The sequence below is a fragment of the Hippocampus comes genome, unplaced genomic scaffold (genome assembly GCF_001891065.2).
Source record: "Hippocampus comes isolate QL1 unplaced genomic scaffold, H_comes_QL1_v1.1 scaffold225, whole genome shotgun sequence".
Classification (NCBI taxonomy): Eukaryota; Metazoa; Chordata; class Actinopteri; order Syngnathiformes; family Syngnathidae; genus Hippocampus; species Hippocampus comes.
The window spans coordinates 114546-127596 of NW_017805197.1; the positions used below are offsets into that span (position 1 = coordinate 114546).

General features: G+C 56.7%; 2 protein-coding genes across 6 annotated transcripts in view; both read right to left on the reverse strand.

Annotated features, from left to right (window-relative positions):
- Positions 1 to 542: 542 nt before the first annotated feature.
- On the reverse strand, positions 543 to 7919 carry ints3 (integrator complex subunit 3). Of its 3 annotated transcripts, none has more exons than XM_019868825.1 (29): positions 7469 to 7918; positions 7177 to 7260; positions 6425 to 6508; positions 6210 to 6323; positions 6057 to 6141; positions 5920 to 5986; positions 5708 to 5849; positions 5499 to 5628; positions 5325 to 5422; positions 5029 to 5220; positions 4869 to 4956; positions 4712 to 4791; positions 4505 to 4596; positions 4328 to 4434; positions 4143 to 4259; positions 3910 to 4039; positions 3775 to 3829; positions 3601 to 3704; positions 3363 to 3527; positions 2906 to 3059; positions 2767 to 2835; positions 2633 to 2702; positions 2442 to 2555; positions 2280 to 2328; positions 2032 to 2199; positions 1693 to 1793; positions 1550 to 1622; positions 837 to 996; positions 543 to 766 (listed from the first exon to the last, which is right to left on the reverse strand). In XM_019868825.1, exons 1-29 carry the CDS (start codon positions 7550 to 7552, stop codon positions 689 to 691), a joined length of 3054 nt encoding a protein of 1017 aa, XP_019724384.1. In that variant the 5' UTR covers positions 7553 to 7918; the 3' UTR covers positions 543 to 688. The 3 variants fall into 3 exon arrangements, with proteins under 3 accessions (XP_019724384.1, XP_019724382.1, XP_019724385.1); XM_019868823.1 differs by having other exon boundaries at positions 2633 to 2708; positions 7469 to 7552; XM_019868826.1 differs by lacking the exons at positions 543 to 766; positions 837 to 996 and adding an exon at positions 1202 to 1244 and having other exon boundaries at positions 1469 to 1622; positions 2633 to 2708; positions 7469 to 7919.
- Positions 7920 to 10289: 2370 nt separating this feature from the next.
- The window catches only part of cenpa (histone H3-like centromeric protein A), a 5968-nt gene continuing 3206 nt past the window's right edge, over positions 10290 to 13051 (reverse strand). Inside the window, exons 1-6 of one of the 3 annotated variants that reach the window (XM_019868818.1) lie at positions 11805 to 11889; positions 11516 to 11600; positions 11173 to 11330; positions 10990 to 11102; positions 10848 to 10922; positions 10290 to 10540 (exon numbers count right to left, since the gene is read on the reverse strand). In XM_019868818.1, the coding sequence (XP_019724377.1) occupies positions 10412 to 10540; positions 10848 to 10922; positions 10990 to 11102; positions 11173 to 11302 (447 nt within the window). In that variant the 5' untranslated portion in view covers positions 11303 to 11330; positions 11516 to 11600; positions 11805 to 11889 and the 3' untranslated portion in view covers positions 10290 to 10411. The other 2 variants (XM_019868819.1, XM_019868817.1) reach the window with 2 other exon arrangements.

Here is a 13051-nt window from a genome sequence, read left to right on the forward strand (position 1 = left end):
GGGATGGCCGTCGCCCCCCCGGGGACTCTCGGGGCTGCGTGCCAGAACCGCACGCAATCTGTAGGGGGTCGTGACCTTGGGCGGGTGCGGCGGGGACATTTGGCACTGACCTTCTCGGTCCTGGCCGTCGAGCGGCGAGAAAGCAGGGACGGGGCGGGAGGTCTCTCGGTCATGACACCTCTGGTGGGCGCGCGGTCCGCTCCCGGTTTGCGGGGGAGGACCGAGGATGTGGCGAGGAGAGGAAGAAACGTGGAGCGCGAGGTGGGATGGAGAATTCAGGGATGCGTTCCCGACTTGGCCGCGGACGTGACGGCCACACAAAAATCACCGACGCTTCCTGTCTGGAGGCGACTAAACATGGCGCCCGCCTCAAGGAGACCATCCGGACGGCCGGCCGGTCGCTCAAGCGGCCGTCCAGCTGATGATGCCCGTCACAAGTGATGATGTGGGCGGGGCATCAAAACGATTTCAAACCAGCCCGGCACCTCGCAGTGCACAATACTAAACAGGAAGTGCTGAAAAGAAGAGTAAATGTGGTGGGCTTCATACAAAGGCTTTTACTGGAGCGAGACAAAAGGAAGGGGCAGCTTAAAAACAACAGCAAAGAGTTGTTCCCCCCCCCCCCAAAGAAAAATATAAAATAAAAAAATTAAAAGCCGGGGCACAGCGCATGGCGGGCAAACGTGGATCAGTCGCTGTCGGAGGCCACGGCCGAAGAGCATTTCCTCTTCCTCTTGGGCGCTTTGGGTTTGGAGTCTTCCTCCTCCTGAGGTACAAAACGAGAGGCGAGGTCAGCGCAGGGGGGGGGGGCTTCGGCAGGAGGCGGGCGAACCCACCGAGGCGCTGCTGGAGGCGCTCTCCTCCTCGTTGTTGTTGCTGGGCGGCGCGGCGCCCTTGCGCGACCTCGGCGACGTGGCGGCCGCCTTGCGGCGAGACTTGACGGGTTTGGCCTGCGAGTCCTCGTACTCTTCGGCCAAGGCGAACAAGTCGCTGAACCTGCACGGCCAGTCGCCCCGTCACCAGCGGCGCCTTTTGGGGCTTCGGGGTCAACGTTTCTGGATGAACCTAAAATGCGCTCGGACCTTTAGGGGTCACTCCAATTTGACCTCGAGTTTCAAAAAAATGGGGGGGGGGTGGGCGGGGGGGGCTTATTTCTTTTCACCGTTCAAGCTCAAACGTTTGCCGCTACGCTACCGCGCCGGGGCCCGCCACTAGGTGGCGCCTTGCCATATGAGCCAGCCCACTTCCAAAGCGGCTTTCCAGTTGTTTTTTTTTTTTTTCTCTTTGACTGACAAGCTCAAATTTGAAATCCTAGTGGCCAGCGTTGGCACTGAACTCGGCTTGGCATCCAAAAGAGGCTTCAAAGCGGCTTCGTGCCACTTGTAACTCAATTTCAGAGTTCAGCAAGGAGGAGGACAAGTTGAATGAGGCCACTTGCAAAAAAAAAAAAAAGACGCCACCAAAGGACTACACTTCATCGGCATTTTGGGTTCATCCGGAAATTTCCCCAGAAAATCAGCAGCCGGGCGGGCGCGGGGCGGGCGCGTACCTCATCTTGTGTCCTTCATCGCAACTGGCCTGAACGTGCTGGAGGGCCTGAAGGATGGGCGTCTGGCTGAAGACTGAGCACACCAAAGGTCAAGAATTAGCACGAGTCAACGGAGCCGCGCGGGCGTGCACGCGTGTACTGACAGCTGTTCTTCGTGTTGTTCAGGCTCAATCGGAGGTTGTCCAGATGTTCCAGGATCTGCTCTAGCGTCAACTGAGCCAGTTTGCTGCTCGAGCTGCGGAGACTGCAAACACACACACACACACACACACACACACAGACGCATGCACTGATTGTGATGCAAAGAAGGACAGTGTTTTGTTGTCATGGAACCGTCATCCTCAGCATCTTCTGGAGTCCCGCTTGAAGTCTTTCTTTGCGTGTGTGCCCCCTGCTGGACTCGAGGCAGCATCCCGCTTGCGCACGGTAGAAGCGAGCCTCGCCAAGCGCGAGAGGCTCGGAGACAGGAGCGGAGAGCGCACCTTTGCCTCTTTCGCGGTTGGTTGTTGTTCTTGATGAGTTGCGCTTTGATGTGCTCGGCCAGGGCGTCGTCGTGCTTGGACGCCCAGTGGCGCAGGAGGCTGGTGGTGAACTGGTCCTCGCTGTGGCAGGGCCTGCTCAGGACCATCTTCACCATCTCCTCGCTGGGCCTGATGCACAAACGCACGCACAGGTGAGCGAGGCGCCGCCGCGAGGTTTGGCGGTCGCGCGGTGGCCGTCGCGGTGTTACTTTTCTCGCCGCAGCTGCAGCAGAAGGCAGGACAAGGCCTCGGGGTGCTCTGCATGAAAAAGGCAAACGCGCCAAAGGGGAAGGCGGCATCAGCGGGAGCGACATCCGGATCGCTCGCACCGGCTGCCGTAGAAGTGACGGTCAGGTTGCCGTGGAGGCTACCTTTATACTTGAGGTGCTGCAAGATGGGGATGATGGTCTCCAGAGGGATGCTGTGCGCCAGGAACAGCTGCCACGTGCTGTACTGCTCAAACGTCTCCCAGTCCAGAGACTGGACTGCCCAGGGGCGAGGAAAAAAAAAGTGTTAAGAGGGCGCCCCCTGCTGTTTATATCAAGTGTGCGCGTGCGCTCACTCAGGATATTGAGAACGGAGTCTTTGCGGAACATGACCAGGTTCCCCATCATCACGTGACACATCAGCTCCTGCAACTGCACGCACGCCGCGTTAGCGCCCGGCTAAGCGGCCCGCCGCCTACCTCTCACCCACCTGAGTGGAATCGATGACGGCCACGATCATGTTGAGCAGCTCGCCGCTCCTCAACGTCTCATCTGGAAACTAGAACCCGGCAAAGCTCAGAGTCGGCTGGCCCAAAAAAAAAAAAAAAAGCACGCGCGCACGTACGTACCTCCGAGTAGATGGAGGGCGTCAGGTAGCAGAGCAAGCGCACGTCGTCCTCCTGACACGCCTTCATGTCCATCATCAGACACGTGTGAAGGTCTCCGAGCGCCGTGGCCTGCGCGAACGACTCGTACAGCATCATCTTGCCGTTGGCCGCTTTGCTGAGCGCGCACACACACACACACACACACACACACACACACACACACACACACACACAATTGCACATTTCAACACGCACACCCGAGAGGAAAATGCCAAGTGTGAAACGATGCCCAAGTTTGGGGCGCGCCCTCGCCCCACCCGGCGCGCAAGTCCAATCGCTGGCAAAGTTCCGGCCGCAGATTTTGCTTCAACTCTTGTTTGTCAGCAAGCGAGTGTGGCGACGCGATTCGTCGGCTGTCATTTGGCAGTCACGGCGGCAAGCGGCGGAGGGCGCGCTACGGCGAGCGTCAAGGCGTCACCTGGCTTTGAGGTAGTAGAGCAAGTGGTAACCGATCTTGGGCTGCTTCTGGTAAAGTTCCGCCAGCATTTCCAGAAGAACGGCGAAGCCGCTGTTGTCCTCCTGCATGGTCACCAGGTTGCGGAAGACCAGACACACCGCCTTGCACACCGACTCCTCCAGCGATCTGAGGCACGCGCGCAGCTGACAAGGAGCACGCTGAGCGCGGGCGCGCACGCGGCGGCGGCGGCCGCTCTTACTCGTCAGTGATGTCTTCGGGGAGGACGTCTCCTCGGAAATGTTCTTTGAAGATCTCCGCCAGACACGACGCTAAGGCCGACATCTGCTCCGTGTCGAAATCCTCCTGCAAACGTGCGCAGGCCTGTGGTTTAAACCTGTGCGTGTGTGGGTGCGTGCGCACGCGGCTTGCAGACCTCCAGGATGAGGTCCACGATGTCCTGCATGACTTCACACTGCGTCTCCGTGTCACTGGGAGCAATTGGCACGGTTGACCGATTCTGAGCAATGGACTGAAAGTCACAACTTGGGCGTCCGTGTCGACCCCTGACCTTGACTTCTGCAGCTGGACGACCTTGTCCTTCATGGTGTCCTCCAGTTGGTCAAGCCAGGGTGTGATGTCAGCGGGCTCTTCCACCACAGCCTCTCTGATTGGATGAAATCTGAACTCCCGCTTCTTTCCTGCGCGCGCGCGCACGCACACACACACACACACACACACACAAGGGCTAAGGTGAATATGAATTACTAATCGAATCATTGGGAAGACGATCGAGATGATGACCTTTGCTGTTGACCTCCTCCTCATCATCACTGAAGGCTGCTTCTGTGTTGTCGTAGCAACCTTCCTCCTTGTCCATCATGTTTTCCATCTCCATGGACGCCATCTCCTCCATTTTCACTACACACACACACACACAGAGTTGGCGCGGCATCCGAGTGCGTGAGTGCGTGCGTGCGTGGGCGCACCTTCCATGGGCGGCGAGGGGGCACTGCAAAACTCTGGAAATCTTTCCCTGAGCATGGAGCGAAGTTCTCTGTCCAACTTTGGATTGTCAAACAGCGGCGCCAAGTGGCTGCAAGAGCGCATGACCTTTAACCCCCCACACAAGGAATTGCGTGCGCGCGCGCGTGCGCGGGTCTTACGCCAGGACTCGCTTCTCCATGATGAACGTGAGCGAGTTGAAGACGCCCTGACGGACCTGAACTTCCAACGGAGGGAAGAAGTGCGGGATGATCTGAGAGGGGGAGGAAGGAGGAGGCGAGGACACGGAGGAGGAAGCCGGGAGCCGGCCAGGTCATTCCGGGACGTTCGCGGCGGCAGACCGACACGGGGAGGAGGCGGAGTCTCACCCGACACATGAAGTCGAGAAGCGTGGCCGTGATGGCGGGGTGGGGCTTCATGGAATGATGCATCACCAAGATGGCCGGCTCTGCGTCACGCCGCACGCGCTTTTGTTACGAGCTATCGAGCCAGTTGAGTTGGCGTGCGTGCGAGCGAGCGTGTCACCTATGTTCATGATGCTGTCCTTGTCCGGGTTGAAGAAGAGCCAATCGTAGAAGAGCGCCAGCTTGGCGTTGGAGGCGGCCACGTTCGACTGCGCCGCACACACGCACAAAGCCGTTTTGGGTTAGAAGGCGGAAGGCTTACGGCCGCTCGGCGCGCTTACCGTGCAGGTGGTGAGCAGCCAGCCGATGATGGCCCAGCGCGGCAGGATGTCGGAGCTGAGGACCTCGTTGGACGGGTGGACCACGCCGCAGATGTAGCGGATCAGGTCACAGCGCAGCGACTGGCTCTCGGCCATGGACAAGTACTGCCGCTGGAACCAGTCCTGGTAGCGCTTCTGCTGCCCGAAGCGCACCTGCTCGCACGGAAGAGAGAGAGAGAGAGAGGAGGTGCGGCGAGGCGCACGGGGAAGCGGGCTGCGGCGGCCTCACCTCGCCGCCGCGGGAAGTCGCCGCTTACCCTGGAGGTCATGAACAGGAGCTTGGTCTCCATGTCGGGGGTCAGACGACACGCCAGGAACTTTCTGGACGTCCGCGCCGTGAGCAGCTGCAAAACACCTGACGCGTACACACACACACGCGTGCTCCAGAGCGTTGCCACGGAGACCAGCGCAGAGAGCGCGGGCGGTCTTACCGGTGAACTGCGGACTGAGGACCTGAGGGTTGTGGAGCAGGTCTCTCCACAGAAGATCCATTTCGGGGATCCGGGCCACGTTCTGCAGCAGGCGCACCAAATCTCGGCCGATGATCACGCACTCCAAGAACTGCACAAAGCGGGGAGGGAGGGGGGCTTGAAGGAGGCGAACTTTGTTGTCGCCACGCCGCCACCGCCGCGCTCCTCACCTTCTCCCGCAGCATCCCGATGCAGAAGTCCACTTCCTTCTGGCGCAGAGGAAGCAGGTTGGGGGCGCCGTGGTCCACGATGAGGCGCAGGTACGTGTACACCGACATGGCGATCAGCATCCCGCTCTTCAAAAGCCACTCCCTGCGCACGCGCGCACGCACAAACTCGACAAGATGCTTTGGAATAGGGCGCATTTGCATGTGTGTCATACTTCTGCTCCAGCAGGATGTCCAGGACGCTCTCAGCCAACCACAAGTTCTTTGTGGACACATCTCCGCCTGCATGCACGCAGTGACGTGAGCATTCTGTGCGTGTGCGAGAGTGTGTGCGCGTGTGTGTGTGTCCAACCTGCAATCTGCTTGAGCAAAGTCATGACAACGCCATCAGCTGCCATCACACCACTTTTCACCAGCTCTCGCACCAACCACACCAGCTGTATGCCCGCACACACATTTCAGTACCAGCCTTGTCCCGGACAGGCACGCGCGTGTACGTGTTTACCTGCTTTCTGGGGACGTCCTGGAGCTTGAGGAACTTTTCCATTAAGATCTGGTTGATCTTCACCAGGACCACATTCATTCCATCTCTGTTCACCAAAGTCAGGTCCCTGTAACACTGCGCGTGCACACACACGCACGCACACACACACGCCCGCGCCCAATGTTGTCGTGGTGATGTCACACATGACGGCAATGCGCGGGTGCGTGCGTGGTTACCCTCTGGGCCTGAGCTGGCTCGGTGAGAAGCAAAGCGAAGAGTCCAAGGCAAACCTCCTCGTGCTGCTGCTGGCCTTTACACGCCTGGACAACAACAACACTGCCACCGGTCGGCTGCGATTGCATTTCAATTGCCTTCACGTCTGCGTTGCGGGCTCCTTGATGCTTCCCGAAACGCCAGCCCCGATATGCCGAGGAAGTCCCGCAAAAAAATCGGTTTGTGTTTCTGAATTTTGATTCTCTCCTCTGGGAAAAGTGGTGAGGGTTGCACGACTGTCCTGTTGTGTTTATTATTTGACTTGATGTTCACTGTTTTGTTAAGCGCTTTGTTACAGCTGCAGCTGTTGTGAAAGCGCTATTTAAATTAGGTTGTATTGTATTGTGAACTGGGAATTGGTCTGGTTTGTTGACAAAACGAAACCCTCGCCAACAATTTGGCAATACTACACAAGATGTTGTTCTCGTCGAGCTTTTTGAAAGGCCGCTTTGCACTTCGACACTTCTGTGACGGCAATGGTGTGATATCATCGAGGAACGAGCGAGCGAGCGAGCGAGCCATTTCTCAGCATCTGTTAGTCCTGGCTGCTCTGTTGCTCTCCTCGGCGGTGGGAGGAGCGAGCAGTGAGGAGTTTGCAAATAACAAATGATGGAGCCGGCCTCCCTGCCTGCCTTGTGTGTGTGTGTGTGTGTGTGTGTGTGTGTGTGTGTGTGTGTGTGTGTGTGTTTTGCAGCTGATGACGTCATGAACTTACACAGGCAGTCAGAGCGTCGTTGGCTTCTCTCTCTGAAAGGCCATTGGTCATCGAGTGAACCACTCCAACGCAACGCTCCAGTTTCTGCACACAGACCCACACAAACAAAAAGTGAGCAGGCGTCGCATGCGCATCTCCGATTGAACTTGAGCGTTTGTCTACCGGCTCCCAGTGACAAGGTACAGGGTCGCGGGCTAAGCTAGGGAGTGGCCACGCTAATGAGCCCGCGAGGCGCCGTGAGGCTTTGCGAGATGAGGAGAGTGAGCCGTCGGGTTGGCGGCGGCGGGTTTACCTCCTCCAGTTCGTCTTTGGCGTCCAGCTGCGTGGACACCAGTAGGCGGCCCTGCGCCTTGTTCTTGGCCGGTACAGCTTCCATCTCCGGCGGCCGCTTCACTTCGCCTTCCACGCCGAAAACGCAGGCGCCGGAAGAGCGCGCGTGGAAGTGGCGCAAAGGTTCTTTTGTTTTGTTTTTTTATTTTGTCACACTTCCACTCGAGGAGCTTTCCTCCTGTCCCGCTCCGTGCCACTGTTCCACTTCAGGAAGAAAACGGACATTACTTCCGGCCTTGCCGCCAATCACTGTCCCGACGCATCGGAGTGACACCAATATCGCCCAATCAGGCTAGGAGGGGGCGGGGTAGGGGGGGGTCTTTCCGGCCGAGCGCAGCCAATCAACGATTTGGACTGGAAACCTTGACGTCCACTTCAATAAATTCCTTGTGATACGGCGAAGGAAATAAATATTCTCATTTAAAACTTAGTCAATGAGACAGGCATCCAAAAAGATCCGGTAGTTGTCCGGGTAGAGAACGTTCATTTTTTTTTCGAAGGACACAATCGTGGAAGCGCATTGGTTTCCTGTCGAGGATTTGAATTGCCCTTTTGAAGAGAGACTTGATGGCTTTTAGGACACGTTCTGTCGTGTGTCCAAGTTATGAAGCGATCATTTCTATGTGAGAATATCATTGCCTGCATATCGACTTTAGCTGTCGTGAAGGTGAGGAATGGTCTCATATGATTGAAATTTGACAGCTTGTATTTCACAATATTTGTGATTTTTTTTTTTTTTAGCATGATAGATTTGAGGCAAGATATGTATGTGACTTTTTCGACAATATCAAGGCTCCCTCCATGAACCAAGACAGACGCTGTTTGCTGTCTTATGAGAGAAGAACACACATCCAGTCTTTTTTTGGTATCGGGCTGCAAACCAGATTCCCAACGACAGCTTTATTCATTGACGCACAAGAGGACGTTTTCATGCATTTAATAGTGGAGTAGAAAGACCCGGTGGCTGGCCCCCGTTGCGTTTGGGCGACATCAGGGCCCGCGCCCTCGGGTTCGGGAGTTCCTGCCAAAACGAAAGCCAAAGCCGCCTTTCTCTCGACTGACGCTCTGTAGGCCGCCCAGGATGGAGGTGAGGGCCTCACCGGGTGGGCCGCCGCCGCCGTCCTGGTTGGCGTTCTCTCTCGCCCGCCTCTGGAGCTCCGCCTCTTCTCCTGGCCAGGCCCCCCATACCTCTGAGGAGAAGGAGGAGGAAGAAGAAGCGAGCTCCAGGGAGGTGGAGAGACGGAAGGACGGCGAGGGCAGCCGCAGGATCCCCACGGAGGGAGGCTCAGGCTCAGGCTCAGGCCCAGGGTGCGGCGTCACGCTGCGGGGGACCGGCAGCAGAAGCGTAAGGGAGAGGAGGGCCAGCTGGGAGCTGCCCGCAGACGTAAGCACCTTCATCTGAAATGCAAGCGAGCACATCAGGACCACAGCCCACACAACCGAGCAGGCAAATACTGCTCAGACATTTGAATTGGAAGTCAAACATCTGAAACTTGATCGGTGCAAGTACCGACTGCACCCACAGGGAACCTTTGTAAGACTCCAATTGCCATCTTTTGGATGATTGGGGCTCGCAGCTTCAAAACCAACAAGACGCAAACGCTGAAGCCAAAATGGGCCCATTTCATTTGGGATCAAGTCTTCGTAGGCAGCGGAAGACGCATTTCCGTTGACGACGGCGACCCGGAGGCAGTTTTGACTTTTGACAGGGGACAGTCGGAGCCGCGATTCAAACGGACGACCTCGCTGGACGACCTGCCCTCTGACGCAGAGAGAGAGAGAGAGAGAGATTGAAGCTTCCTTACCGTCATGGACTCGGCCCGGCACAGCGGCGGCGTTCTCCGGCGTCGGCCCGCCGACCCTTTTTAAAGGCGATCCGCCACAGGAGGTCGGCAGTGGGCGTCACCCCCCGGCCGCTGACGCACGCCGGCGAGCCTTTTGAGCCATTTCGGTGGCGGGCGCCTCCCAACGAGCACTCGTTGGCCTAATTAGCGGCTTGATTTGCTTCGGTGGCGAGACGGCAACTCATTAACGTGCTCGCCAGCACAAGAACATCTCCAAGACGCCCAGCCGGCACAACAAGGCTTTGCCCTTCCAGATGTCCTTGCTCATGGCCCGGCTTGAAGATGGCCGCTGCGCTGGGAATGAGCGACTCATTTCCCGATAGCCACCACGAGCGTGTATGGCGGAGGGCTCAAGTTGACTGAAAATCCCGTCGCAGTGGTTGGCGACTCAACAGTCGGCGAATCCTTGTGAACGCAGCGACAGAGTTCCAAGTCATTCGCTCATCGGCAAAGTGCGTTGGGACTTTGATACGCTTGGGGGCCCGTCTGAAGGATCTTCAGTCCGGCGGCCAAGGTTTTCTCAAGGCAAAGTTCTCAACCTCACAAGGCTTCGATTGGCAAAGCCGACCTGTCAAAAGCTTTCCTTTGGGAGTCAACTTTCCCCACTACTGAATGAGTCGGGCTTCGTCATCAAACAAGCATTCTAATTGGCTCATGTGGTCACATGATCACAACGAGAGTGGAGGCACCGACGGGTCTGCCTCACAGGGAAAAAGCACACCGACAAACAGCAACAGCGGCGGCACGCATCCTTTCTTTCTTTGACGTTAGCGACGCGGGGATGCGGTTGTCGTGTCCGGGACCCGACGTCATCAGGGAAGCGTCGTCTCGGAGAAGGGGCAGAGAAATGAGATGGCGCCAAAATGTCCCCTTTGACACGGCAAGCTGAGCAGTCACCCGTTTGGCTGGCTGGGCGGGGCCAAGAAATGATCCGCCCCGTTGTCACATGACTTTATTGGGAAAACACAGTGATGACAATTTGAAGGATTTCAAGGACACGGGTCGGGTTGGGCGGTCAGGGTCCAAGGCTCGCGCCGCCGCGTGGCGGACGGCCATCTCGCTCAGATGTATTGGGTGCCGCGGATGCGTCGGGCCAGCTGGAGGTCGCGGGGGAACAGGGTGACCCGCTTGGCGTGGATGGCACACAGGTTGGCGTCGGAGAACAACATCACCAAAAAGGCCTCGGCCGCCTGCAAGGATCCCAACACGCCGTCAACACGCAAGCGAGGGAAGCACACTCTTTTTATCTCATTGTTTCGGGGGGAGCTCGGTATCAGGAAGACACTTCAAAGCAAAGACTCGGGCTCGGATGCGCAAAAAGTGTCTTTCGGTGGCATGCTTTTGATGTGGCTACTGTGCGGTGCCATCGCGATCTTGAGCTCCTTTTTCAACCGAAGCAAACTGATGTGGAAGTGAATTTGGAGCGCTGAGCAGCTGCGCGAGTACCACCAAGATGGCGGCCTGAGTGTGACCTTTCGGCCCCTTTGGCAACCTTACCTCCTGAAGCGCCATCAGAGCGAAGACTTGCCACCGGATGGCACCTCTGTCGAAAAGCTGGCACACTTCGCGAACCTGTGAGGTGGATTTTGCACATGAGGCGACAAGCCAACAAGCCAACCCGTGAGCCGGCGACACTCACCAGGCGAGAGAAGGGCGCCTTCCTGAGGAGAAGCTCGGTGCTCTTCTGGTACTTGCGGATCTCCATCAGGGCCTTGGTGCCTGGGCGGTACCTTCGCCTCCTGGGCGACTGCCCTGCAAACACAAAAACCTGTTTTACAAGCCGTCGTCGGGACAGGATGGGACGGCGGCGAGGCGGGCTCACCGGCCCCAGAAGGGCCCGGCTGCGGCGATGACGGGGGGCGCTGCCCGCGGGGAGCAGCCGCGGGCGACGGCGGGGGGCGGCGTCGCGGGTGGCTGCCTTTTCTCCGGCTGGATGAGGAGTCGTGGCGCATGACGCGGGCCGCAAACACGCAAACCCTGCCGCGACCACAAATCCCGCGCTTGTCACGCGACACATGGATGACAACAACACGCAAGACACGTGACAAGTATTTTTCTTGCCGCTCCGTTACTAATACAGTCGTACTAATATAATAAAACTGAAGCACAGTTAAGATCTTTTTTCTTCCCACTTTCAGTTGAGCGGCCCGGTGGTTGGGGACTGTTAAACGAGGGCAGTTTTCTCAGTAGTCGAATGTAGTTCTGCGAGTGTCTTGGGTGCTCGGCCCAAAGAAGGAACTTTCAGGATACGGAACGAATGGACTCGAGGAGCTGAACTTTGGTCGGAAATTCATTTTGATCGAGTCCCCAAACGTGCACGGAATTCAAAGACCCCCCCCCCCCCGCACCCCAAACACGCGCACACGGGGAACACAGGGAAGCTGGAGGGGCTGGTTTGGAGTTGGGGAGATGGCAAGGAAATTCGCGATGGCGCTCCAAAACGGTCTGCTCGCACGTCGGCTTTGCATTCTTTCAACGAGCCGTTGTCGTTCTTTGAGCTCGTGTCGTCCGTTTCGTGGACTCGCTGCGGTTCTTGAACTTACCAGGCCGTGCGCGAAGTTGCCCAGTCCGAGCAGATTGGCAAAAAGCAACTTTAAATGCAGCCAAGTTGAGTGGAAAGCCGGTCCAAATTCAAATGGCGCATCGCTCAGCCTTCGGCCAATCAACGTGCAGCAGCGCCACTTTGGGGGCGGGACTAAGCATCTGGCTGCCCTCGTAATTTCCACCTGCGACACAGGACGGTGGGGGGCGCAAAGGAAATGACGCTGCCCCCAAGAGAAAAGCACCACGTTTGTGTCATAATCATGAGTCGTATTGTGCGGGCAAAATGTCAAATTCAACAACCAAGTACAACCAAGTGTGCCAAACACTTCACTAACCAGCGCACTGTGGCCATTGAAACGCGAACACAACCTTGTGCTCCCAAAAATGAGGACACGCTGCCGGATTGTGGGGACTTCACAGCAACTGGCGAGTTTTGATTGGGTCTAGACCTCGACTCTTTCCTGTTAGCGGGATGGAGGAAAGAAACAAAACCGTACCTGGGCTGTACTTCCCGGTCCAAAGAGAGACTCCGGGCCGCCAGTAGAGGGCGCTCAAGCTTTAATTCGACCGAACGAGTAAACCGGAAGTGACGAGCGGACAAGGCCTTTTAGGACGTCAAAAACAAACACGAAAACAACTTTTGACACTTTTCTCGCCAAAGACCCAAATGCATAAAAAAAATTAAAAATAAAAATAAAATAAATATTTACATATCACTATGTACAAACATTAAATACAAGTAGAAAAAAAAACTCCGGGCCGCCAGTAGAGGGCGCTCAAGCTTTAATTCGACCGAACGAGTAAACCGGAAGTGACGAGCGGACAAGGCCTTTTAGGACGTCAAAAACAAACACGAAAACAACTTTTGACACTTTTCTCGCCAAAGACCCAAATGCATAAAAAAAATTAAAAATAAAAATAAAATAAATATTTACATATCACTATGTACAAACATTAAATACAAGTAGAAAAAAAAACCCATCAGCATGCTTTCATGGGGGGGAAACCAAGCGTCCTCCGCTTGCTTGCTTCAGACGCCCTCGGACTGACTGAGGAGGTATTCGGCTCGGGGACGCGGCGGTTGATGCTGGTGGCGCCCTCGCAGGGCCGAGTGGTTGGAGGCGGCAGCGTGCGGCGGGGACGTCGGCGGCGGGTCC